The 24,906-nt window shown below is 42.6% G+C and overlaps 1 protein-coding gene across 7 annotated transcripts in view; it reads right to left on the reverse strand.

Moving 5' to 3' along the window:
- BIRC6 (baculoviral IAP repeat containing 6) overlaps nucleotides 1-24,906 on the reverse strand; it is a 397,034-nt gene that overhangs the window by 351,495 nt on the left and 20,633 nt on the right. For all 7 annotated transcript variants that reach the window (XM_077283020.1, XM_077283019.1, XM_077283017.1 and 4 more), the window contains exon 2: nucleotides 3,840-4,021. In XM_077283020.1, the coding sequence (XP_077139135.1) occupies nucleotides 3,840-4,021 (182 nt within the window). The remainder of the gene's footprint in view (nucleotides 1-3,839; nucleotides 4,022-24,906) is intronic.

Genomic DNA, 24,906 nt, shown 5'->3' on the forward strand with positions numbered 1-24,906 from the left:
AGGCAATAATAGGATGGCGCTTCAAGTCTCCAAAGGGGCCTATTAAATACAGTGAAAAAGAAAATAAGTGTTTAAAAATATGGAGGGAAAAAAACCCACTAAGTTCAAAATCACCCCTTTGAAGATAAAACAATGAAAAAATACACATTTGGTATTGCTGCATTCAGAAATGTATGATCAAAATATCAAATATATTAATAAGAATAGTAAACAGTGCAGCGAGAAAAAAAAATCCCAAGTGTCAGTATTACTATTTTTGGCCGCTGCAGCATTGCCTCAGGGAATACACGGATCTAGCGGGATATCAGACCCACATGGGTAAGCGCTATGGTCAATATGATCTTCCAACACTGCTGCTATGCACCTTTCTTTTGTAATGCACTGTTGCACTTTATGATGTGAGCCAGTTTTTCTACCGGTCCTAACTCTCTGTGAGGGCATTTACTTATTTATGGGCAGTGCCGTTGCTCCTAATGGGAGAGTAGTTAGGACATATATATATATATATGCCCGACGGACCGGTATTACTTGTGAGGTGCACTTCTGTGCACAGTACTGTCTGCATAGCATAGGAGGTTGAAATGCATACATGATACCGCTTGTATCCGTTTTTCCTTTGTCATCACCACTGCCTGTCAATTTTTTGTGTATAAATTATTATGTATTTATCTTTTTTCTTTTTATTTAATAAAGATTATTGTTGGGACTTTTGTATTTGATTAGTCTTTATGTTGGGGCGTCATACTCCAGGTTCTCTTTAGGTTCATAGCATTGCCTCATTGCATTTTATTGCCATCAAAACATCGTATCTACCCCAAAATGTTTTTTACACAGAATTTTCAGAATTTTTTTAACCACTTACCGTATTTTTTAGACTATAAGACACACTTTTTCCCCAAAAAATTTGGGAGGAAAATGGGGTGTGAGTTTTATAGTGCGAATGCAGGCTTACCTGGGGGATGCGGCAGAGGTATAGCGATGCTGCGGTGGTGGGCAGTGCTGACTGCACCTGAGCAGGGTCCCCTCTTCAGGATGCCGGCAATGTGGCGGCGCCGCGGCCCGGTATCCACGGTGAGCAGAGCGCATCACCAGTTTCCCTGCGGCCATCTTCCTGAAGACGTAGGCCAGCGGAGGCTTCAGGAAAACGTCCAATGGAGGCAGCGCGTTGCAGATAGAAATCTCAGCGGCACTGCTTCAGGAAAATGGCCACGGAGATCTCAATCTGCGCACGCGTGGCCTCTGACGGCCATTTTCCTGAAGCCTACGGCTTCAAGAAAATGGCCACAAGGAAACCGGTGATGCTCTCTGCTCACCGGGCCACGGCACCGCCACATTTCTGCTGCCGCATCCTGAAGAAGGGACCCTGCTCAGGTGCACTCCGCACCACCCACAGCCGCAGCATCACCACACCTCTGCCACCGCCAGCATCCTGAGGCTCGGACCCTGCTGCAGCTCTGCCTCACCATCGACATCGGACCTGCAGCATCGAACCCCAGGACTGCACCAGTGCCCCTCTTCTGCCGCCGGCTTCCTGAGGGAGGGACCCTGCCTTCTGTGTCCCCCTTGTACCACCACCGACTCTCAGGTAAGATACCTTAAATTCGAATAATAAGATGGACCCTCATCCTATAAAAATCTTTTTTCTGCTATTTTCAACCCAAAAATTTGGGGTGCGTCTGATGGCCCGATGCATCTTATAGTCCGAAAAATACGGTAAATAAAAATAAACTATACATGTTGGGTGTCTCGTACAGAGCTGGAGAATCATACTGCCAGGTCAGTCTTACCATATGGTGAACATGGTAAATAAAATACAATTGTGGAATTACACTTCTTGTAATTTCACCACACTTGGCATTTTTTGGCCATTTTGCAGCACACTATATGGTAAAATGAATGGTGCATTAAAAAGTACAACTTGTTCCACAAAAAACAAGCCCTGAAACGGTTATATTGACAGAATTATTAAAACAAAAGCTCCATGGCTCTTGGAAGAAGGGCAGGAAAAAAAAAGAAAAAAAAAATATCTGAAAACGGCCCAGGAGTGAATTGGTTAATGTCGCCCTAATGATTCAAGTAATTAATATTCTATTACTTCATGTAGACATGAACAAATAATCCTCGTTACCTGACATGCTATCACATCATGCAACCAGTGTGGGTGTATGGAGTGGGCTCGGTACCTGATCCTACTACACACACAGGGAAGGTGCCAGATGTGTCATACAGCAAGAAGCTGCCCATTACAACGGCGATCAGAGCTAGCCCCAATCTCTGCTGTTTAGCCCCTTAAAGAGAACCTGTCAAGTGAAAAAAACACTATTAACCTGCAGATATGGGGTTAATCTATACGTTAATAATTAGAGATGAGCAAATTTGATCGTGTCAGGGTTTATTCGGCAAGCTATAGCACTTACCGAATAAGCTGCAGAGGGAACCCGGCTACATGGAGCGCGCCGGCTGATCAGTTGTTCGGTGTCGAGGCTGTGTGATAGTCACAACACATGTATGGAGAGCCCAACAATCAGAATCTCCATTCATGTGTCCTGACTGTCAAACAGCCGCGACATCGAACAGCTGATCAGCCGGAGCGATCCAGGAAGCCGGGTTCCCTCTGCAGCTAATTCGGTAAGTGCTATAGCTTTCTGAATAAACCCTGACTCGATCAAATTTGCTCATCTGTATTAATAATGTTCTGTACCTGCCCAGCGCTCACATTAAGAGCCCCACTGCCGGGAGGAAGTGAGCTTTATCCCCACTCTACAGTGTTCGGCCACAGGGGTGGTGCTGAGGCGGGTTCAGTCACCGCTGTGTCTAGAAAGCAGCGGCTGCAACCGTGCCCCCGCCAAAAGTTAAAGCCGCCGGTCTCTATGCACAGAGCGGTGACTCAAACCGTGGCATGGAACCGAGGAATATAGTTAATTTCCTCCCGGTAGCCAAACTCTCAGTGTGGGAGTCAGGCAAACTTCAAATGCTATTAATCTGCAGATTAACCCCATGTCTGAGGGTTAATAGCATTTTTTCAAGTGACTGGTTCCCTTGAACAAATTAAAATGCTAAAACTGCCGTTTTCAAATCACCAAAAATTGACAACAAAGCACTAAAAAGTGATCAAAATATCATATGTACCCCAAAATTGTAACTTTAAAAAATGAAAGCGCTGCATGCACAAAAATGCCCTCATACTGGGGCAGACGAAAAAAAACAAGTATAAATTCTCAGAAAACAGTGACACAAATACATACAAGAAAAAATAAAATATACACACATACCGTAATAATAAATAATAATAAGTTCTGCATCTAGATAAATCATACTGACGTGAAAAATTGCATTGCCATTTCATTTTTACCACAAACTACACACTTTAACAAACCCCCCTCCCACCCAGCAAAAAAAAAAAAGGAAAAATTTTAAGGGTTTTTTCACCATTTCACTTCAATTGGAACTGTCTCCCCATTTTTATTATATAGTATATAAAATGAATGGCATGTCGAGCAAAAATAATTAAAAAAAAAAACTTCATAAGGCTATGTTGAATGAGAAATAAAAAAAAAAAAAAAAGTAATGACTCTTGAAGGGGAGGAAAAAAACAAATGTGCAAAAATTGACAAAATGAGTTATAAAACAGATGAGAACATTTTATGTCAAACAAACATAAAAGTAAAATGATGCAAATTCACCAGGAAAAACAATTCAGAGAGAAATACACCATAAATATGGTGTCAAAAATGACAAAATTAAACAGTGTGCGATAAATAGGAAAGACTCCCTTTCTCTGGGCACAGTAAGCCGGCAAGCTCGGTGCTCTGAGAAATAGCACTGTACGCTGGCCTTACCTCAGTAACCGGCAATTCAAGTTGGACTACATCTTCTGATTTGGAGACTGGAGTCTGAAGTGCGGTGTCTAATAATAAAATGCCATTGAGATCCTTCCGACAACCCACTGCATAGTCATCCACAAAGATAACTTTATCCACAGTTGGGAAATACTGACACTTCACACGACCACCAGGCTTTGCTGTTGAATACACAAAAATAAAATATTATAGAAAATTTAGAACAAAAGCTGAAATTCCAATTGTTCTAATGAATGATTGTCAGCTATGATCACTTTGTATCAAACAAAATATTTCCAGAGCACTGAGTAATAACACTGATCACTGCGGACAGGTGACCGTACCAGATAGACATGATGAAGTATAGACCTGGAGTCACTTGAATGGAATCATGTGAAGAAACAAGGGTCTGAGCGCTCATGTGGAACTTTGTATAAAGAAAGCCTGTCACCAAGTCAGGTGTGGTCCGTTTTTGCTCTCTCACACCGACGTCACATGGGAGAAGTGAGTTCATTGGCTGTGAACTTTATTCCCTGTCTGACGGCACCGCGAGCAGGAGAACTTTCTCACACTTGTGGTGCCCTCAGACGGGGAATAGCAATTCACACAGAGACACTGAGCACACGGTGATCAGTGTGTCTGCTGGATGACAGGCTGCATGGTCGCATCATGCATCCTGCCATCTAGAGGTATCAGCTGGACCCGTTGTGGGACAAATGGATTTACAGCATCTCTGTGCAAAGGTGAGCAATACTGTTGTTTGTTTATACCACTTTCGCAGATGACGAGGGCATTGGGGGAGTAGGCAAGGTCGTAAGTATGGTTTAATTCAGAATATTAAAGGAGTGTCTTTTTTTCAATTAAAGGACTTTTTTCTGGGTGTCTGTTTTCTTACAATGGGACTATGGGGTTAGTAATGGGGGCGTCTTATTGACGACTCTCCATTACTAACCTTGGGGCTTGATGTCACCTGTGACATCAACCCCACAACTATTACTCCACTTGCCACCACTACAGGGCAAGTGGGAAGAGCGAGGCCAAGTGCCAGAATTGGCGCATCTTAGAGATGTGCCTTTTCTGAGGCGGGTGAGTGCTGATGTTTTTAGCCGGGGGGGTCAGTATCCATGGCCCCTTCCTATGCTATTAATATCAGCCCACAGCTGTCTGCATAGCCGTGATGGTTATTAATTATAGGGGGACCCCACATAATTTATTTAATACCCAGTAAAGGCTAATTATACAGCTGTGAGCTGATATTAATAGCCTGAGAAGCTCCATGGGTATTACCCCCTTTCCAGACTATAAACATCGGCGCCCAGCCGTCGGCTTTCCCTCTGCTGGTTACGAAAATTGTGCAGGAGCCCACGACATTTTTTCCCGAAAAATAATCTTTTATTAAATACATGTACAGTAAGCTACACACTGTACTAATTGTATTTGTCACTGACATCTATATAGCTACCTATTCTATTTGTCTTTACTGTATGTAATCCATCTCTTCTATCCTGTAAACAAGAAGGGAAACAGCACAAAAAGATGCAAAAGAAGAGGACTTTAATGCCCTGTAGCGTGGAAACGTTTCGGATTAAACAAATTGTGTGTGTGTTTGTGTACATACATACATACATACATACATAAATAAACATGCATACATGCATGCATACATACATACATACACACATACATATACATATATACACACACACACATATACAAATTAATTTTTTCACCATCATTTTTTAATCACCTTGTGTATATACACATCTCCCTATACAGTATAGACCAAAAGTTTGGACACACCTCATTTAAAGATTTTTCTGTATTTTCATGACTATGAAAATTGTACATGCACACTGAAGGCATCAAAACTATGAATTAACACATGTGGAATAATATACTTAACAAAAAAGTGTGAAACAACTGAAATTATGTCTTATATTCTAGGTCCTTCAAAGTAGCCACCTTTTGCTTTGATGACTGCTTTGCACACTCTTGGCATTCTCTTGATGAGCTTCAAGAGGTAGTCACCGGAAATGCTGGTAGTCACCAGCCTCAGAAATCGCAGGTTAACAGCAGCTCAGATAAGAGACCAGGTCAATGCCACAGTTCTAGCAGCAGAAACGTATCTTCAACAACTGTTAAAGGGAACCTGTCACCCCCCCAGGCGTTTGTAACTAAAAGAGCCACCTTGTGCAGCACTAATGCTGCATTTGGACAAGGTGGCTCTTTTAGTTATGCTCCGTGCACGCGCTGAAATAAACACTTTTAAAATGTGCCCCTTCATACCGTGAAATCGCCAGGGAGGGGGGACTTTCCTTTGTAATCAGACGCGGCACAGCCATCATTCATACCCCCTTGGGGCCGGGCGCCGCCTCCTCAGCGTTGTTTGAATCTGCCCCGGAGCCTGCGCTGTTATGTTATCCCTTGGGCATGTGCATTTAGCGCTGCCCGTCTTCTGACATCAGTTGATGTCAGGCTGACTGCGCCTGTGCGGCCGCGCTGCCCGAGATCCCGCCCCGCAGTGCGTTCTGTTCATCAGGCATAGACTAAAACATAACATATTCTGGAGAATCACATTTATGCACAACATAGCACAGAAAAAAAAAAACATGGATAAGACAGGTGACATGAAGCAGAATTACCATGAGTGATAAACAGTTAGGTCCATAAATATTGGACCAGTTCTTAGATAAGGAATGTTTTATTGTCCTCTGATTGGGGTCTGGTTCTGTTGTGTTGACCTCACATAGTCTAAGGGTATGACTCCACGGTACGGATGGGCGGCGGTATCGCCGCAGCGGCGAAGCCGCTTGGCGCTAAGCCCCGCCCCCTTAATGGGACGCGATCATGCCGGATGTGTTAACTCTTCACATCCGGGATGATCGCTCTGTCCCATAGGGCCCTATGATATGCCTTGCTGGGACGCTGCGTCCCCGCAAGGTGTACGGGCATGCTGCGATCTGAAAAGACGCGCAGCATGTCCGTAGTCGCAGGGCCGCCGCGTGCGGGTTTCCACGCATAGTGGAGACGGGATTTCATCAAATCCCCTCCACTATGCTGGAACATCTGGACGCTGCTTGTTTGACGCTGCAGCGCTGCGCAGCGTCAAACAAGCAGCGTTTCCTGAACGTGGAAACATACCCTCAGGGGCAAGTTCCTTAGTTGATGTAAAAAGACATAAATCCATGCTACACATTCATTCCTTCACTAAGACTGTCAAAGGTCGTCATCAATTTATATTCCCATACTCTTGTCTCGCTTAGATTTGAAGCTACCTTTTAATACAAGTAATTTCATGTCCATAATGTTATGATTCGGGAGACAAAAATGTATTGCCACAGGTAGATCCATTCTTTTTTCTCTTATTGTGTGGAGGTGAGAATTCATTCTTGTTCTAAGCTTTTGCCCTGTCTCCCCCACATACAGACCCCAAGTTGGACATTTAGTACAAATAATTAGGAACACCACATTAGAAGTGACGCAGCTGAATGTACCTGGGATCTTGTAGTCCTGATGTGAGTTGGGGATCTTTATCTTGTCCGTGGTCATTATAAATGGACAGGTTTTAAATTTTTTCTGATTGCAAGGAAAGGTACCTGCAGCTGTTGGAGAGGACAGGGAGCTTCTGACAATGATGCTTCTTAGATTTGGGGGCTGCCTAAAACACAGTAGTGGGGGGTCTGGAAAAATGGATGGTAATCAGGCATCTTTTTGTAGTAAAGGTTGTAATTTCCGTGCAGCTCCCCTTAGCACCTCCAGATTTGGATTGTAGGTGACTACTAGAGGTACCCGGTTATTTTCTTCTTTAACTTTGTAATGTAGCAGGTGATTTCTTGCTATTCTGGTGGCTCTTGTAATCTGGTTTTCAATTGTTCTTGGATGGTACCCCTGATTCAAAAAGGTCTTTCTGAGGCGACCAAGGTGTTCATCCCTATCCATTGGGTGGGAACATATACGATTGTATCTGATGGCTTGGCTGTAGACAATAGAGTTTTTTATGTGTTTTGGGTGAAAAAACAGTGCGCAGGTGCCGGGAAAGGTCAGAGAGGCCCTGCGCCTGCGCACTGCAGTACTTAGCTCTGCCCTCAACAGGGCAGACAAAGTACGCTTGCGCTGGAGCCACAGCGTGAAGACAAGAAGAGGACGTCTTCGTAAGGAGATGGGAGGCCCCGGACGGGACCGCAACGCCCATCGCACCGGGACCGCCCCTGGGTGAGTATAATCTAACCTCTTTTTCTCATCTTTCAGGATACATCGGGGGCTTATCTACAGCATTCCAGAATGCTGTCGATAAGCCCCTGATACTAGTGGGCTTAGCTCACCTTCGACTTTGGGGGTGACAGGTTCCCTTTAACTCTGAAGTTAGAAATACAATATGAAAATGTAAAATATATATATTTATATTATATATATACACATATATATATATATATATATATATATATATATATATATATATATATATATATATATATATATATATATATATATATATATATATATATATATATATATAATGATAAAAATCACACTCCAAGTGCGGTCAGCCTGTCACAATCTCCGGTATACATCTTCACAGGAGGCCGCCGTACTGCGAAGATTGCATGCAATTCCATTTCCGCAAACTGAGACTAACAATATGGTGGTAACATTAAGAGGATAAACAGCCGCTTTCCTGTAGAGTTCTGACAATAGCAGACATAGGCAGTAAATTCTATAAGCTGCACTTGTTTGACACATGCTGAAAATTTCTTATTCAGAAGGATTAGATCGCCCCTTCTCCAAAATCCTGCTCAGGATTTCCACATACAAAGTGTCAATCCAAAGCATTCAGAAGAGATACAAAATCAGTCATTATGGACAGAAAACTAAATGCAAAAAAGCAAATCTCATCAAACAACTACACTGAGCGAGCGTTCGGAAAAGGCCGAGCCATTAGTCAAGGCACCAATACACATTATATATTTATCCAGTCCGCCAAAATTGGCAGTTTGGCCAGCGCTTATATAATGTGCACGGACAACTGTATGACCATTTCACAACCAACTCAATAGGCCCAAATACAAAGATAATATTAAAAAATCTGCAAAAGGATTAAAGACATACTCCAGCGGGATTTTTCTATTTTATTTTAGCGCTGGAGGGGTGTCACTAATGCAATTTCCCTGACCCCAACATTGTACTTAATAGCCACAATCTTCAGCAGCTCCCTCCGCCATCTTGTGACCGCAACTTCTGACTGACCAGAAGTCAGAGGTAACGGTCATAAGCTCTCAATGCAAGTCTATGAGGGCCTCGATCTGGGTCTCAAACTAACATTGAGAAGCAACCTCTGGATTGCTCAGCAAACAATGGAGCGATCCGGAACAACCAGCACAAGGCGACCGGAGACTTGCAGGAACAATAACTCCATTCCAGCTCTACTCCCCACCCAGCGCAGTCTCCTTCAGCTTTACTCATGGCTCGTTTGCCTGAAGTCACACTGCTTAGTCAGTCAGGCAGGCAGGAGGCGGTAGTGCTGGGCTGAGAATAGAGCTGGAGTGACAGTCTTCAGATCTACCAGTCCCAGCCTCATTTGCATATCAATGTAAATGCTGATTTCTCAGTAACGGGAGGCCGGACTGGCCATATAAAGACATTACCGAACTGGTCTTTGAAAGAGCTACTTGTGTTTATAAATAGTTTGGGTTGTGAAACGCTGACAGATTCCTTTAACATCCATCACAGCTGTGAAATTATTGATTTTAATATATTCAGTTCTTATGTCTGTTGATAATCTGTTGGTATAATAATATTTTTAGCATTAGGAAATCAGCTCCACAATAACCAATGTGTGGAAGAAGGGCAAGAAAAAGAAAAACAAAAAAAACAACCATACTAAGGCTATGTTTAGAGTGTTTTGGTTTTTTTCTTTTGAAGCGTCATACTGAGCGGATCGCCTCCAGAACACTGATCCTCGTCCTCCCTAGAAAAAAAAATTGCTACAAAACCGCTTGAAAGGCTATGCATTAATTATGATGTGGGAAAACAATGTGCACGTCACTTCTTTGAGGTGGAATCCACCAAAATTGACATTCCAAGTTAAAATACAGCAAAATACTTCAGAAAAAAATGCTTAAAAAAAACAAAAAAAAAAAAACACATGCTTAGGTTTTCCATGCGACTTTAGGAAAATGCTGTGATTGATTTTAATGAAGTGGCTTTGCTGGCAGACTTGCCATATTTCTTGCACATTACTTTTACTCTATACTTATAGAGCGCGGAGGAGCTTTGTTGGAGGAAACTACCCAAAGAATGAGTTAAAAGACAAATAATTGCACAGCAACCTCGTTTTGACATTACTGTGCACCATGTTCATTATATGAGGCACTTTATTATGTGGATTCCAGGAAGAATCCACCGGGAAAAAAAGAAAACGCTGTGTGCACATACCCAAGGAAAAGAAAAATGCCAAACAACTCTCCAGGAGCATTTCCTGAAGCTGTTCCTGCTAGGAAAGCTTTTATTTTCCAAAATACCTGACTGAATACAGACGTGTTCTGAGATTAAGACGTCAGATTTTTTTCACAAAACAGACAGATTTTTACCAGTGTTTTGGATCAGATCTTCAGCATTAAGTGGTCAGTGTCTTTTTTACCATCATCGATTTTCTCATATGCCAAAGACAAATGAAAACATGCAAAGCTTTGCCTGCCCATTACAATGTTACAAATAGACTCCTCACCCATGTAATCTGTGACCCACAGACTTGTAGGGTCATTTTTATCTATGACGAGGAAACAAGACACTTTTTTCAAAAAAATTTTGTCGGATATAAAGCAGCAAAAAAGACACGGCCATGTGAACAGCTCCATAGATTATGAGTACGTCTTCAATAGATGAAAAACACATAGGTCAATTTTGTGAAAAACTGACAACTGAACAAGGCTTTAGGGCTACCAAACTTTGAGCACCCAGTCAAGTTATTAAGCACAGACACTTTTTTCCCCTTTGGATGGGGCATCAAGTCTACAAATGTACTCAATAAAGAGCCAGCAGGCTAAAACATGCAATCACATGGTCTGAAATCACACAAATGTCACCTGCCTGTGAATGGAAACTCTTAAAGGGCCACTGTCACCCCCCTCCAGCCGTTATAAACTAAAAGAGCCACCTTGTGCAGCAGTAATGCTGCATTCTAACAAGGTGGCTCTTTTAGTTTTTGATTCAATTAATCCCTCAATAAAGCGTTTTAAAGTTTGCCACAAATACCTGACTTTGTACCTGGAGGCGGTCCGAAGCCTCTTCTATGAATCTCCCAACTGCCGTCACTCTTCTCTTCAGGGGCGATGGTCGCCGCCCCCTTCGCGGTGTTTCTTCTTAAATCCGGCGCCTGCGCTGTGCGTGCCTGCCTGGGGCCTGCGCAGTCTTCATTGTCAGTCACAGCTCAGACGCAGGGTGCCTGACTGCGCCTGTGCGGGCAGTGCGGCAACCCTGTTGCTGAATCCCCGCCCCGCACTGTGTTATTCATTATGCACAGTGCGGGGCTGGCATTCCTGGGCATGCGCACTGCGCTGTTTAGACGCTCCCCCAGCTCAGACGCTCCCCCAGCTCAGACGCTCCCCCAGCTCAGACGCTCCCCCGCCTTCCCAGGAACCCCAGCCCCGCACTGTGCATAATGAATAACACAGTGCGGGGCGGGGATTCAGCAACAGGGTGGCCACACTGCCTGCACAGGCGCAGTCAGGCACCCGGCATCTGAGCTGTGACTGACAATGAACACTGTGCAGGCCCCAGGCAGGCACGCACAGCGCAGGCGCCGGATTTAAGAAGAAACAGCGCGCAGGGGGCGGCGACCATCGCCCCTGAAGAGAAGAGTGACGGCAGTTGGGAGATTCATAGAGGACGATTCGGACCGCCTCCTGGTACAGTATCTGGTATTTGTGGCCAATTTTTAAAACGCTTTATTGAGGTAATAAATGAATCAAAAACTAAAAGAGCCACCTTGTTAGACTGCAGCATTACTGCTGCACAAGGTGGCTCTTTTAGTTTATAACGGCTGGAGGGGGTGACAGTGGCCCTTTAAGTTAGCATTTATGAATTTTACATGTTCACAGTATCACACTACAGAGGGGAATGACTGCAGCAAATCCTCTTCAAAAGAACTCGACATTGAAAAGTTCACCCGTTTATCCTGGTGACATTTTGTGTAACGGATTATTCAGTTCTTTCAGATCCTACGTGTACTGGGCACGTTCTTTGAAATAACCAGCCTTGTAAACAGGACTGTGGAGTCGGAAATCAAAACCACTGACTCCTCAATTTCTCTGACTGCGACCCCACAGCCCTGCCTCACTACTGAGCATGTATATAAAGTGCAGCACAGATTCATCTCCACTCCCGACTCCACAGCCCTGCCTCACTACTGAGCATGTACATAAAGTGCAGCACAGATTCATCACCACTCTGATCCACAGCACTGCCTAACTACTGAGCATGTACATAAAGTGCAGCACAGATTCATCTCCACTCCGACCCCACAGACCTGCCTCACTACTGAGCATGTACATAAAGTGCAGCACAGATTCATCTCCACTCTGACCCCACAGACCTGCCTCACTACTGAGCATGTACCTAAAGTGCAGCACAGATTCATCTCCACTCTGACCCCACAGCACTGCCTCACTACCGAGCATGTACAACCCCTGGCAAAAATTATGCAATCACTGGCCTTGGAGGATGTCCATTCAGTTTAATTTTGTAGAAAAAAAAAGCAGATCACAGACATGGCACAAAACTAAAAAGTCAATTCAAATGGCAACTTTCTGGCTTTAAGAAACACTAAAAGAACTCAAGAACAAAAAACAGTCAGTAATGGTTACTTTTTTTTACCTAAGCATAGAGGGAAAATTATGCAGTCACTCAATTCTGAGGAAAAAATCATGGAATCATGAAAACAAAAACAAAAAAATCACTCCAAAACATCACTAGTATTTTGTTGCACCACTTCTGGCTTTTATAACAGTTTGCAGTCTCTGAGGCAGGGACTTAATGAGTGTCAAACAGTACTCTTCATCAATCTGGCTCCAACTTTCTCTGATTGCTGTTGCCAGATCAGCTTTGCAGGTTGGAGCCTTGTCATGGACTATTTTCTTCAACTTCTACCAAAGATTTTCAATTGGATTGAGATCCGGACTATTTGCAGGCCATGACATTGACCTTGTGTGTTTTTTTTCAAGGAATGTTTTCACAATTTTTGCTCTATGGCAGGATGAATTATCATCTTAAAAAATGATTTCATCATCCACAAACATCTTTTCAATTGATGGGATAAGAAAAGTGTCCAAAATATCAACATAAACTTGTGCATTTATTGAAGATGTAGTGACAGCCATCTCCCCAGTGCCTTTACCTGACATGCAGCCCCATATCATCAATGACTGTGGGGAATTTGCATGTTCTCTTCAGGCAGTAATCTTTATAAATCTCATTGGAACGGCACCAAACAAAAGTTCCAGCATCAAAACCTTGCCCAATGCAGATTCGCAATTCATCACTGAATATGACTTTCATCCAGTCATCCACAGTCCACGATTGCTTTTCCTTAACCCATTGTAACCTTGTTTTTTGCTGTTTAGGTGTTAATGATGGCTTTCATTTAGCTTTTCTGAATGGAAATCCCATTTACTTTAGGATGTTTCTTACAGTTCGGTCACAGACGTTGACTCCAGTTTCCATCCATTCGTTCCTCATTTGTTTTGTCGTGCATTTCCTGTTTTGGAGACATATTGCTTTAATTTTCCGGTCTTGACGCTTTGATGTCTTCCTTGGTCTACCAGTATGTTTGCCTTCAACAAATTTCCCATGTTGTTTGTATTTGGTCCAGATTTTAGACACATCTGACTGAACAACCAACATCTTTTGCAACATTGCGTGATGATTTACCCTCTTTTAAGAGTTTGATAATCCTCTCCTTTGTTTCAATTGACATCTCTCCTGTTGGAGCCATGATTCATGTCAGTCCACTTGGTGCAACAGCTCTCCAAGGTGTGATCACTCTTTTTTAGATGCAGACTAACAAGCAGATCTAATTTGATGGAGGTGTTAGCTTTGGTTATGAAAATTTACAGGGCGATTCCATAATATTTTTCCTCAGAATTGAGTGACTCCATAATTTTTCCCCTATGCTTGGTTAAAAAAAAAAGTAACCATTACTGACTACCACACATTTTTGTTCTTGATTTCCTTTGGTGATTCTTAAAGCCAGAAAGTTGCCATTTGAAATGACTTTAGTTTTGTACCATGTCTGTGATCTGCTTTTTTTCTACAAAATTAAACAATTGAATGAACATCCTCCAAGACCAGCGATTACATAATTTTTGCCAGGTGTTGTACATAAAGTGCAGCACAGATTCATCTCCACTCCGACCCCACAGCACTGCCTCATTACTGAGCATGTACATAACATGCAGCACAGATTCATCTCCAATCTGAACTCATAGCACTGCCTCACTACTGAGCATGTGCATAAAGTGCAGCAGATTCATCTTCACCGACTCCACAGCACTGCCTCACTACTGAGCATGTGCATAAAGTACAGCACAGATTCATCTTCACTGCCTCACTACTGAGCATGTACATAAAAGTGCAGCACAGATTAATCTCAACTAAAAACCATGATACTTAGATCTGGAACAGACCAGACATTTATAGGACGTTTCATAACTTTCCCAAACTATGAAAAAATGTACATAAAATAAAAATTTAAATTACAGTTAAAAGAGGATTTAATAATTCGATAAAGAAAACAAGTTCTGTAAATGCAACCTTTCAGGAAGTAGATCAAATAAGCCTTATGTCCAAGAGAAGCATAAAAGAGGTGAGACAAAATCTGCCTGTAGCATCACCACTGATATCCATGGAAGGCAATTGTTATTACATGTCACACGCTGACGATTAGGTCTTGATACCAGGAGTATGAGGAACAAGAGACTTAAATGAAAATGGGTTTTCTAAGTCAAACCACTCCACCAAATAAAGGCATTGAGGATAAGTTCTCACAATGAGTCTTTGGATAGTGTTTGACGCTGCATAATAATGCTGCAAATGAAACGCAGCATGTTACAGTTACAGCAAACTGGATGGGATTTACAGAAATACTGCCCACAGGGCTTATTCTTTTTTTTTTTTTTTTTTAACTTCGAGTAAACTGACAGGTGGTGTGTTTTTGAAATCTGCAACATGTCAATTTCTCTTGTATGCACGCTCAGCTTTATATGTGGATGCAGCGTGAAAAAAAAAAAAGCATGTAAAACAATTTACCTAATAAGTGTAGAAATACTGCAACATCAAAAATTCACCATATAGTTATCATGGGAATGTAGTCTAAGGGTTTGTGCACACGTTAATTATTTGGAATAGAAATTTCTGCATTTCTTGGCAGGAAAAACACTGCATAAAATAAGCATGTTTTTGATGTTTGACACAGATTTCTCCCCACTCATTAGTACGAGTGAAATCTGCAACAACAACAACAAAAAAAAAACACTGAAAAAAATTGACCTGATGCAGAGTTACGGTAAATTTGCAAGTCACAAATAAGCAGCGTATGCATGAGACTTCAGGATTCCCATTCACTTTGCTGGCATCAGGAAACCCTTCACGTTCAGTGACAAACCAGTGCAGAAAAAAATGTGACAAATCAGCAACGTGTGCACAGGTCCTAATGTGTGTGTGTATAAAGGTTTAACGATCTTACTTTGCTGCCCTTCTGCACAGGATGCCCTTGGCAGCCGCAGTACCAGACTGGCATTGTGTAAGAAGACACGTTTGCCTACACTGTAGTACAAAACCTAGCATTAGTAAATACAACACCTAAACCTCATACTCAGCCTGAGATCACATCTACCTGAAATAAGGTGTGATTCAGAGGGCAGCGATAAAAATAGCCTCTGAAAAACACGCCATAGTAATATGGTTCCATGACACATTTATCTGCCACAATTAGAGAGCATTTCTACACTAGGAGTTTTGCAGAAAACATCTGTATAATATACTTGCACCTCACTAATCTGAACTACAAAAAGTAATTTTACGTCAGCAGACTCATCCATTTACCCACCACTAGGTCATTACACTGATGGGTAATCACTCTCCAACATGCCCCCATCAGAGGGGTCTGCTTCAGAATTAATCTAGAAAAAAATTATTATACAGTGCACGCTGTAGATAAACTGCCTAGAAGAGTCTAAAAGGCGTTGTGGGCAGTTAGGCATTTCTAACCCTCCTGAAGCAGTGCTGTTCCAGCCATGTAGGCGCCGCTGTTCCAGCCATGTAGGCGCCGCTGTTCCAGCCATGTAGGCGCCGCTGTTCCAGCCATGTAGGCGCCGCTGTTCCAGCCATGTAGGCGCCGCTGTTCCAGCCATGTAGGCGCCGCTGTTCCAGCCATGTAGGCGCCGCTGCGCGTCAGCTTGAACTTTTACTATTTTATCAGAGCAGACGCCTGCTTTTGATAGAATATGGATAAGCTGCCTCTGACAAGGGCCCATCGGTTGTAGCCAGCATGTGACAACAATGTCATATCCCCGCCATGACCTGCGGCGCAGACAACACTAACAGCACCGCTTAATGGGTGAGTAAGGACCGTTTTCATTTTAATTCAGGTGCTGAGAGGATTAGGCTAGCATTATCCAATAGTGCACAACCCCTTTAAAATGTGTTGGTGTTTTTTTATTTCTTGGTATTTCAAGACAAGTTTTTCTAAAGTGATTTATACACTTCCTCAATTAACCAATTGTCCTCACTATTTCTGTGTTATGTATTGGAAATTTATAACTAATATTGAACAGTTTGTTATAACAAGGTGGTCGGGCCGCCCAATGTGTTGCAATCTCATTATACTGCAATATATATTTATATACTATATTGGAATGGTAGGGAGCAGGTGGACTAGAGGAAATGTTGAGGATGCCCACACAGTAGAGTAAGACTGAAAAAAAAACACTTATAAAGATGTGTGATATTGGAATAATTAATAATAGAGCATTCTTCACTTCACCTGACAGGTTATTCTTCTCTCCAGCCGGTCGATGGGTCAGTAACCAACTACTTTAACATCTCTATAAGAAAAGGCTGCACTGTTTAGGAAAGAGTGCTTCTGCTGTGACTGATGGAAAGTTACAGAGGGTTAGTGATTGTTCTGCCATATTTCTCACAAATATTCAGTTAAGTTCAACAAATTAAAGTGGGAAAAAGGCTTTCACTGGGCCTGTGTTACCAGTTGGGGCTTTATTCTTTTAGGCACATCACGAAGAACGGTTTGAACCTGAATCTAATGCATCTTCATTGCTGGTTCCCAGTATTTAGCTGTCGACTCTTCGACCATGTAGAGATTTGTGCAGGCCCACAATGAATAGTTGATGCCATCACTGCCGCTGAAGCAGTTTGGGATTTTGAGGGTGCGTGTCCGCGGTCCGGATTGTCGACGCTTTGGACAGAGCGGAAAACCCGCTCCGCCCAAAGCGCCACCCCCTTCTGTACGCGCAGTGATTCCGGATGTGTTAATTGCACATATCCGGAATCACCGCACCCCATACATAGGACTGTGTTATTTACCTTGCAGAGACGGAGCGTCGCCACAAGGTAAACAGACATGCTGCGTTCTAAGAAGACGCGCCGCATGTCAGTAAACGCAGGGCCGCCGGATGCATGTTCACAAGCATAGTGGAGACAGGATTTCACAAAATCCCCTCCACTATGCTGTAACATCTGGACGCTGCGGGTTGAACGCTGTGGCTGTACACAGCATCCAATCCGCAGCTAATCCAGATGTAATCCGGACCGTGGACACACACCCTGAGCGATTATAAAAAGTTATTGGCACTGATGTGATTTTAGACCTCCGCTCAACATCCCACCAGACCTACTTTTGCAATGGTTTTATGGAGCCAGAGGGATAACTGAGTCAAGTGATGAATGTGGCTGGTCATCAGGCTCAGTTGATTAACAAAGCAAGCTCTGTCTCAGTTGTGATGAAGAAGGGGGCTGACTTGACTAATGAGTCTGCCAGCAAGCCCACCTTTATCCCATCAGAGAAGAAAGTTCTTAGGGGAGCTGTAGGGACTGTGCAAGGGAGTCTGCAATGCGCATATCTAACATTTAAAGCATATTAGTAAGGCTAGGTTCACATTGCGTTAGTGGGTGATCGCTAACGGACAGCGTTGCACGGCGAAAATGTCGCAATTAACGCCATGCAACGGGTCCGTTAGCGCACCCATTGACAGCAATGTAAATTTCGCCTGTAGCGCATCACTAGCGCGTGCCTTTTTCGGCTCGCGCTAGCGATGTGCCGTTCTTTTGTAGCGCGCCTCGGACGCTGCTTGCAGCGTCCGCGGCGCGCCCGAGGTCCGTTCCCCGCTCTCGCAGATCGGGGATCTGCGAGAGCGGGGACGTTAGCGCGACCCCTAAACGCGGCCCCTACAAAAACATTGCGTTAGCCATTATCTTCTAAACATTTAAATGACATCTAATGGGACAAGCCACTTATAAGGACAAAGCTGCCGAGATATCACATTTCTTTCCTTAGATAAACATGGATAACGCTCTGTTATAGCCTCCAGTTCCTGTGTCCCTCATGCATTACAAAGAATATAAGCTTGAAAAAAAAGGGGTTTTATTGCAGAGCAAATGAAAGCTCACATTGCACCCTATTTCCCTGCTACTGTTAACAAATTGATCCACGGGAATACTGGCAAAAATTAAAGGTAAAAAAAAAACTGTCAAAGTGTAAACCCATCAATAAGCTTTAAAAAAAAACAAATAAACTTAAAATGAAATTTAAATGAAAAAAAAATATATATAATATTGTACAGAACTGAAGTACAATAAATATGGCTAGTCATACAGAGAACTAGTAGAGAAAAATCTATGCTTGAGCTCCTGGCAAACGTGTTGGACTTTGTGAAGTTCCTAGACCCAGCCCAGACACTGCTCAAAAGTAATTTTACGGTTTTGGATAACCAGTTCCCCAGCTGCAGTTTGTTTTTAAAAAACAGACTGTACTTTATTCACCCTCCACAGGCTGGGGCTGAGACTCCACTCCCATTACCAGTGTCCATTGTCTGCATGTCGACAGCACTGCAGACGATAACTGAGCTCTGTGGCGCTGCCCAAGTAGACCGCATGAGCCGCTGGGATCACAGATTGGCTGCAGCGTTGTTGACATCAGCGTTACAGCAATAGCAGATGCCAGGTGCAGCCATGGAGACCCCACCCTGGGCCCGAGAAGGATGGGCAAAGAACAGTTTGGTGGGATAAAAAAAAAAAAAAAAACCTTTAAACCGGAAATTAATTCAACAATTTCCAGAATTGAGGAGTTCTGTAGTTTATCACATTATATGCAGGATGGATATCTCCTATAAATAAAATAAAACATAAGGATAGCTCCCTTCCTAGAAGAAGGGTACATTCACATGTGGCACATATGTCTAAATATATTTGCAGAGATTTTTGATGTGGGCTCAGCAAACTGACAAATATATTGAAAAAAAATCTTCACCAAAATTTGCGTGTGTTTCACGAAGTTTTTGTTGCAAATTTCACCTTAACCATAGTACCGATAAACCACGGCAGCTCCTCAGATTTCTGCTGCAGATATACAGTTGGATACACAGTGAATCCATAAACCAATTAATCCCAATCAATAAAAAAATTGCTTGTTAATATACTAGAAGGGTAAATACAGGTGAAACACATGCTGCTGATTCCAAACTGGAGAGAAAAGCACTCAACTTTGCGTTTTTCGTGAGGATTTTGCTGTGGATTTCACCCTCGGCATTGTAAAGAGTAAAGTCAACCATAAAAAAACTGTATGTTGCAGGTTTATAAATCCACAATGAAGGTCAATTACGGGCAGAAAAAAAAACACTCATTCATGGGCTCATTGTATAAGACGCAAACTGTGTGGGCAGAACAATAAAGTTTTCTGTCACCATACAGATTGTATTTGTCAGTGCGAATAGGCCTTTAAATGAAGCAGATGCAGCCTACAAGTGTATTCACAAATCAGAGATCTTTGCTTTCTGCTGTGACAGTGACCTGTGAATACACCCTAAAAGTCATAATCACTCTTCATCATCATCACATTATGCCTGGATGAAAGACATACGTAAAACCCTCATGACTGCATTTTGCATTTGTTTTAATTAGGACAATTTCCACCTAGCAATCATTGTTGCCAATAAACATTCTCAGTGAGTACTGTATATAGGAAAATGGTTGTGTGGAAATCAAGTTTGAGGTCTATACAGCGAACAAATTTAGCATACTTTCACATTTGCAAAATTTCCACTGCACGTTTTTCCAAAGACACTTGTCAAATGTGGATCAAATACAGAAAAAAAATTTCCACAGGAGCCAAACAGATTTGAAGCATTTTTTCCCCTTTTACATGGGAAACAATATAATCCGCACTTAGGCCCGTTTCGCATGTCCTGATATTTCTGGTACCGGAAAAATCAGTCCCAGAGTTATCATTGTCCACGTGTGTAATACTTGTGGCAACCATGTGTCGCATCAGTACTACACATACCGGCACCCGAGAAGCAGCGGTACAGTTAGCCCTGTTCCCCGCAACCAGGTGCTGAATACAGCTCTCATCACTGTTGAGAGTTATATTCAACAGAAGACAGCGAGAGCAGGCAGAAGCTGATGGGACTTTTACTCCCATCAGCCTACACTTGCTGCTGCTAATAACCATGAGAGCAAGCTGACTTCACTATAAATAAATAAATTTAAAAAAATGATGTGGTTTCCCCTGTATTTTTGATAACCAGCAGCATCAGTCACCTCATCGAGGTGACCACAGGTAACTGAGGCTGAGTTCCCAACGGGCTGAACTGCAGTGACCTCAGCTCCGTGAGAAAAAGTCACTGAGTTCACCGCAGATCTGCTCACCAATGACGTGCTCGCAGGAGCTCATTCATCAGTGGTTCTCAGCATTTTGCACTGTCCAGGTTGAAAACTATTAGTCCCCAGATATGGATTACAGCATGGGAAAGAACGTCAGACAGGTGAGGGATATTGCTGTTTCTTTTCTTTTTGTTTTATTACAGGAGACGTTGGCTTCAATGGAATGGGTGTTAGGTGAGTATAAATGTTTTTGCCATTTTTAAATAAAAATGGAAAAGCGTACTTTGTTTTTATGTAAAATAAAAGACTTTATCCCCTTAGTGACCACCAATAGGTCTTTTTACTGACTTCACATATCATACAATAACATCCCCCGACTGGTGAAAATGCATCAGCTGTCGACTGTACACTATAGCTGACACCTTGAGGTATCAGCCTTGATTAGTTTTGGCACCAACCATGCCTTTTAACCACTTAGATGCTGCTGTCAATAGTGAATACGGCATCTAAAACGTTAACAGTGCGAGGGCTCCCACTTTAACCCCATTGGCACCCTGAGATCATGAAAGTGTGGTCCTGAAGTTTGCCATGGCAATTTAAGGCCAAATAAGGGCCTTAGAGTGTCGGCTATAGCTGTCTGTTGAGAAATTAGGTGGCAAAAATGACATTTTTTCCTTCCTGTCATGTCAGTTTGTGTTAAATCATGAAAAGCACCTGAAGGGTTAAATAAACTACCTGACAAAATTTTTGAATACGTTGAGGGGTGCCGTTTTTAAAGTGGTCTCACTTTTGGGGATTTTAAAACATAGGTCTGCAAAAATCACTTAAAAACTGAATAGGTCCCTAAAAAAACTAAGTTTTGCAAATTTCCTTGAAGAAAAAAAAAAGGTAGAATTGCTGCTTTAATTTTGAACCTTATAACATCCTAACAAAATAAAAAGGATATTTTAAAAGTTGTGCTGATGTAAGGAAGACAAAAGGGAAATGTTATTCAATTACTATTTTATGAGGTTTAACTGTCTGGATTAAAGGAATAATTAAAAATTTGAAAATTGCAATTTTTTTTTAATTTTTGGACAAATTTAAGATTTTTATAAATAAACAGAAAATAGCAACATAAATTTACCATTATCATGAAAGACAATGTGTCACAAAAAAACAAAAACAATCTCAAAATCAATATTATCTGTTGAAGAGTTCACATAACGAGACACTAATCAGATTTGAAAAATTTGGCCTGTTCACCAAGATACTTGATGTGTCTATTTGCCATAAAACTATATTATTAGTAATGGATAGCCTTAAAGATTGTGTGTTTTGTTTTATTTCAAACAAAACACGGTGTGTGGCGCTGTGTGTTTATTTACCATATAACTATAGGCTTAGGAATGGACAGGGGTCTTGTAGATGCCTCTCCGTTACTAAGCCGTTGGATTGATGTCACTGGACAATACAAAGGTAACATCAACCCCACAAATATTGTCTCACTTGCCACCACCACAGGACAAGTGGGAAGAGCCGGACAAAGTGCCAGAATTGGCGCATCTAATAGATGTACCTTTTCTGGGTGGTTGCAGGATGTGGTTTTTAGACTGGGTGGAGTGGTAGGGGTCAATATCCACAGCCCCTAACCAGCGTGAGAATACCAGCCCCCAGCAGTCTGCTTTGGTAAGACTGGCTGTCAAAAATGGGGGGACCCCACGCCATTTTTTATTTTTTTTTTTATTTAATTGAATAATTTAAAAAAACCACATGGGGACCCCTCCATTCTTGATAACCAGCCTTGCTGAAGCTGACAGTTGAGGGTTGCAGCCCGCAGCTGTCAGGTTTGCCTGGCTGGTTATCAAAAATGCAGGGGAACCATGTCGTATTTTTATTTATTTATAGCGGAGTCAGCAGCTGATGAATACTTTGCTTCCCAGGGCTGATACGTGTCACACTGATGACACATGGATGTCATCTGTGTGCAGGATGTTTCGCAGCCCGTGCTGTAGTTAAAAAAAAAACAAAAAACTAACATGTCAGCGCAATTTGCCCACGGACACACGGTCCATGGAAACACACTGGTGTGCACAAACCCATTAACTTGAATAGGTCTACGTGTCTCCGGTACGTTTGAAAACTCACTACACATACCTGACACACTTAGGCTATGTTCACATTCGCGGCGGGAGCCGCAGCGGCGCCGCATGCGTCATGCGCCCCTAAATTTAACATGGGGGCGCATGGACATGCGTCGCACTTGCGTTTTGCGCCGCATGCATCGCTGCGGCGCCCGCGTCCGGGCGCAGAGGAAGCAGCAGGTTGCATTTTTGCTGCGTCCAAAATCAATTAAAAAAAGGACGCATGCGGCGCAAAACGCAGCGTTGTGCATGCGTTTTGCTGCATTTTTGTTTGCGTTGTGCGCTGCGGCGCCGACGCTGCGGCGCACAACGCAAATGTGAACGTAGCCTAAAGTGTGAAAAAAGCCTGAAAAACCTCAGCAAAATTTTACAGGCTATGGTATTAAAATCTGAACCGTGGGTCAATCTCTGTCCAAAACTCTTCTGCATTGTATAAGATTTGATGACAGATTCTGCACTTTGCTGCTAGTGCAACATACCGCAAACCTCAGTGGAAAATCCCGCCATGTGTGCACATACCCTAAATATTAGAAAAGATCAGATTTACACCAGCTTCTCACATGAATTCAGATCACTAGGTACATTAAACTTTCCACAATAGACTGTTAATAACATGGGTTTCCATATAGACACAGCTGAAATCTTATGGGGACAGTACATACAAGAGCTTGCTGCACTGAAAGAATCTTATATAAATCATCATTTTGATTCTTGACCTTAATAATAAATGCCCAGATTGAAAATATTAGGTTACCAATATTTCCAATATTGGAGACCCTAATCTGCAGCATTCCTTACAGATAAGAAGCTTACAGTAAGGACAGAGTCGGTGGGACATCTGCCTTACCTTATAAGCAGTAACTTGTGTTCTCCGAGGAGCATTAGCAATCATCAGGTACACTTTACAGTCAAAATTTGTCTTAATTTTCCAAATCCGTCATTAAAACAAATAGTACAAAAAGTAAGTACAAAAATTAAGAGTGACGATTACTGAGAATAAGGTTATGTGCAGAACATTCTGCTGAGAATCCTAATATGTTAGCCGGAAAAATGCTGCTAAAAATATGCGCGTTTTTGCTGCATTTTTTTTTTTACATGCGGATTTTTCCTCACTCAGTATGGGTGAAATTTGCTGCAAACGTTGCATACAAGCCATACGGGGGGGATTTTCACACTACATAGTAGTGTCCGTTTGCAGACTATGAGAAAGTTCCTGGACGTATGTCAGAAGTAACTACATGCTCCCATTTACCCAGAAATGGTCAAAACAATGTAGCATTGGCGTCTGAGAGACCAATAGCTGTCAGGTGCACCAATTTTGCTTTTTTAACCACAACAGATGTCTTCGGTCAATGGATGTCACTCCATGCCAATATAGTGTCATCAGTTGGAAGCATACACCCAATGGACATTGAAAGTTGTGGTGTGAAGAGTCCCTAAAGGTACCGTTACACTAAGCGACGCTCCAGCGATATAGACAACGATCCGACCTAAACGAGATCGCTGGAGCGTCGCTGTTTAGGTCGCTGTAGAGACGTCAAACACAGCAGCTCCAGAACGATGCAGGAGCGATCCAGTGACGTAATGGCGACTCAATTATAGTTCACGCTCCATGTAAAAACATTGCTGACATCGTTGCTTTTGCTGTCAAACATGACGATACACGCCAATCTAGCGACCAGATAAAGTTCCAGACATCTAGCTCCGACCAGCGATATAACAGCGGGATTCAGATCGCTGCTGCGTGTCGAACACAACGAGATCGCTATCCAGGATCCATCCAAGACACGCAGGTATGGGGACGTCAACATATCTGAGCAGGCAGAAGACATTCGGTTAGCACCCGACCACGTTCGCTCATCACTAGTATAGAGTTGTGTAAAAATAGTTGTGTCAGAAATCTGCAGAAACAATTTGTTAGATCAGCCTCTTAAGTACCACACAAGTGTTTTGTTTTACTTCCTCCATCTATTAGCAACCAGTGGTGCATGTACAGTGCACTCAATATTGGTCGCTGTCTTCTGCTGCTTCCAGTGCTGCTCCGGACCCTCTCGTAT

Source organism: Ranitomeya variabilis, chromosome 2 (genome assembly GCF_051348905.1).
Source record: "Ranitomeya variabilis isolate aRanVar5 chromosome 2, aRanVar5.hap1, whole genome shotgun sequence".
Lineage (NCBI taxonomy): Eukaryota > Metazoa > Chordata > Amphibia > Anura > Dendrobatidae > Ranitomeya > Ranitomeya variabilis.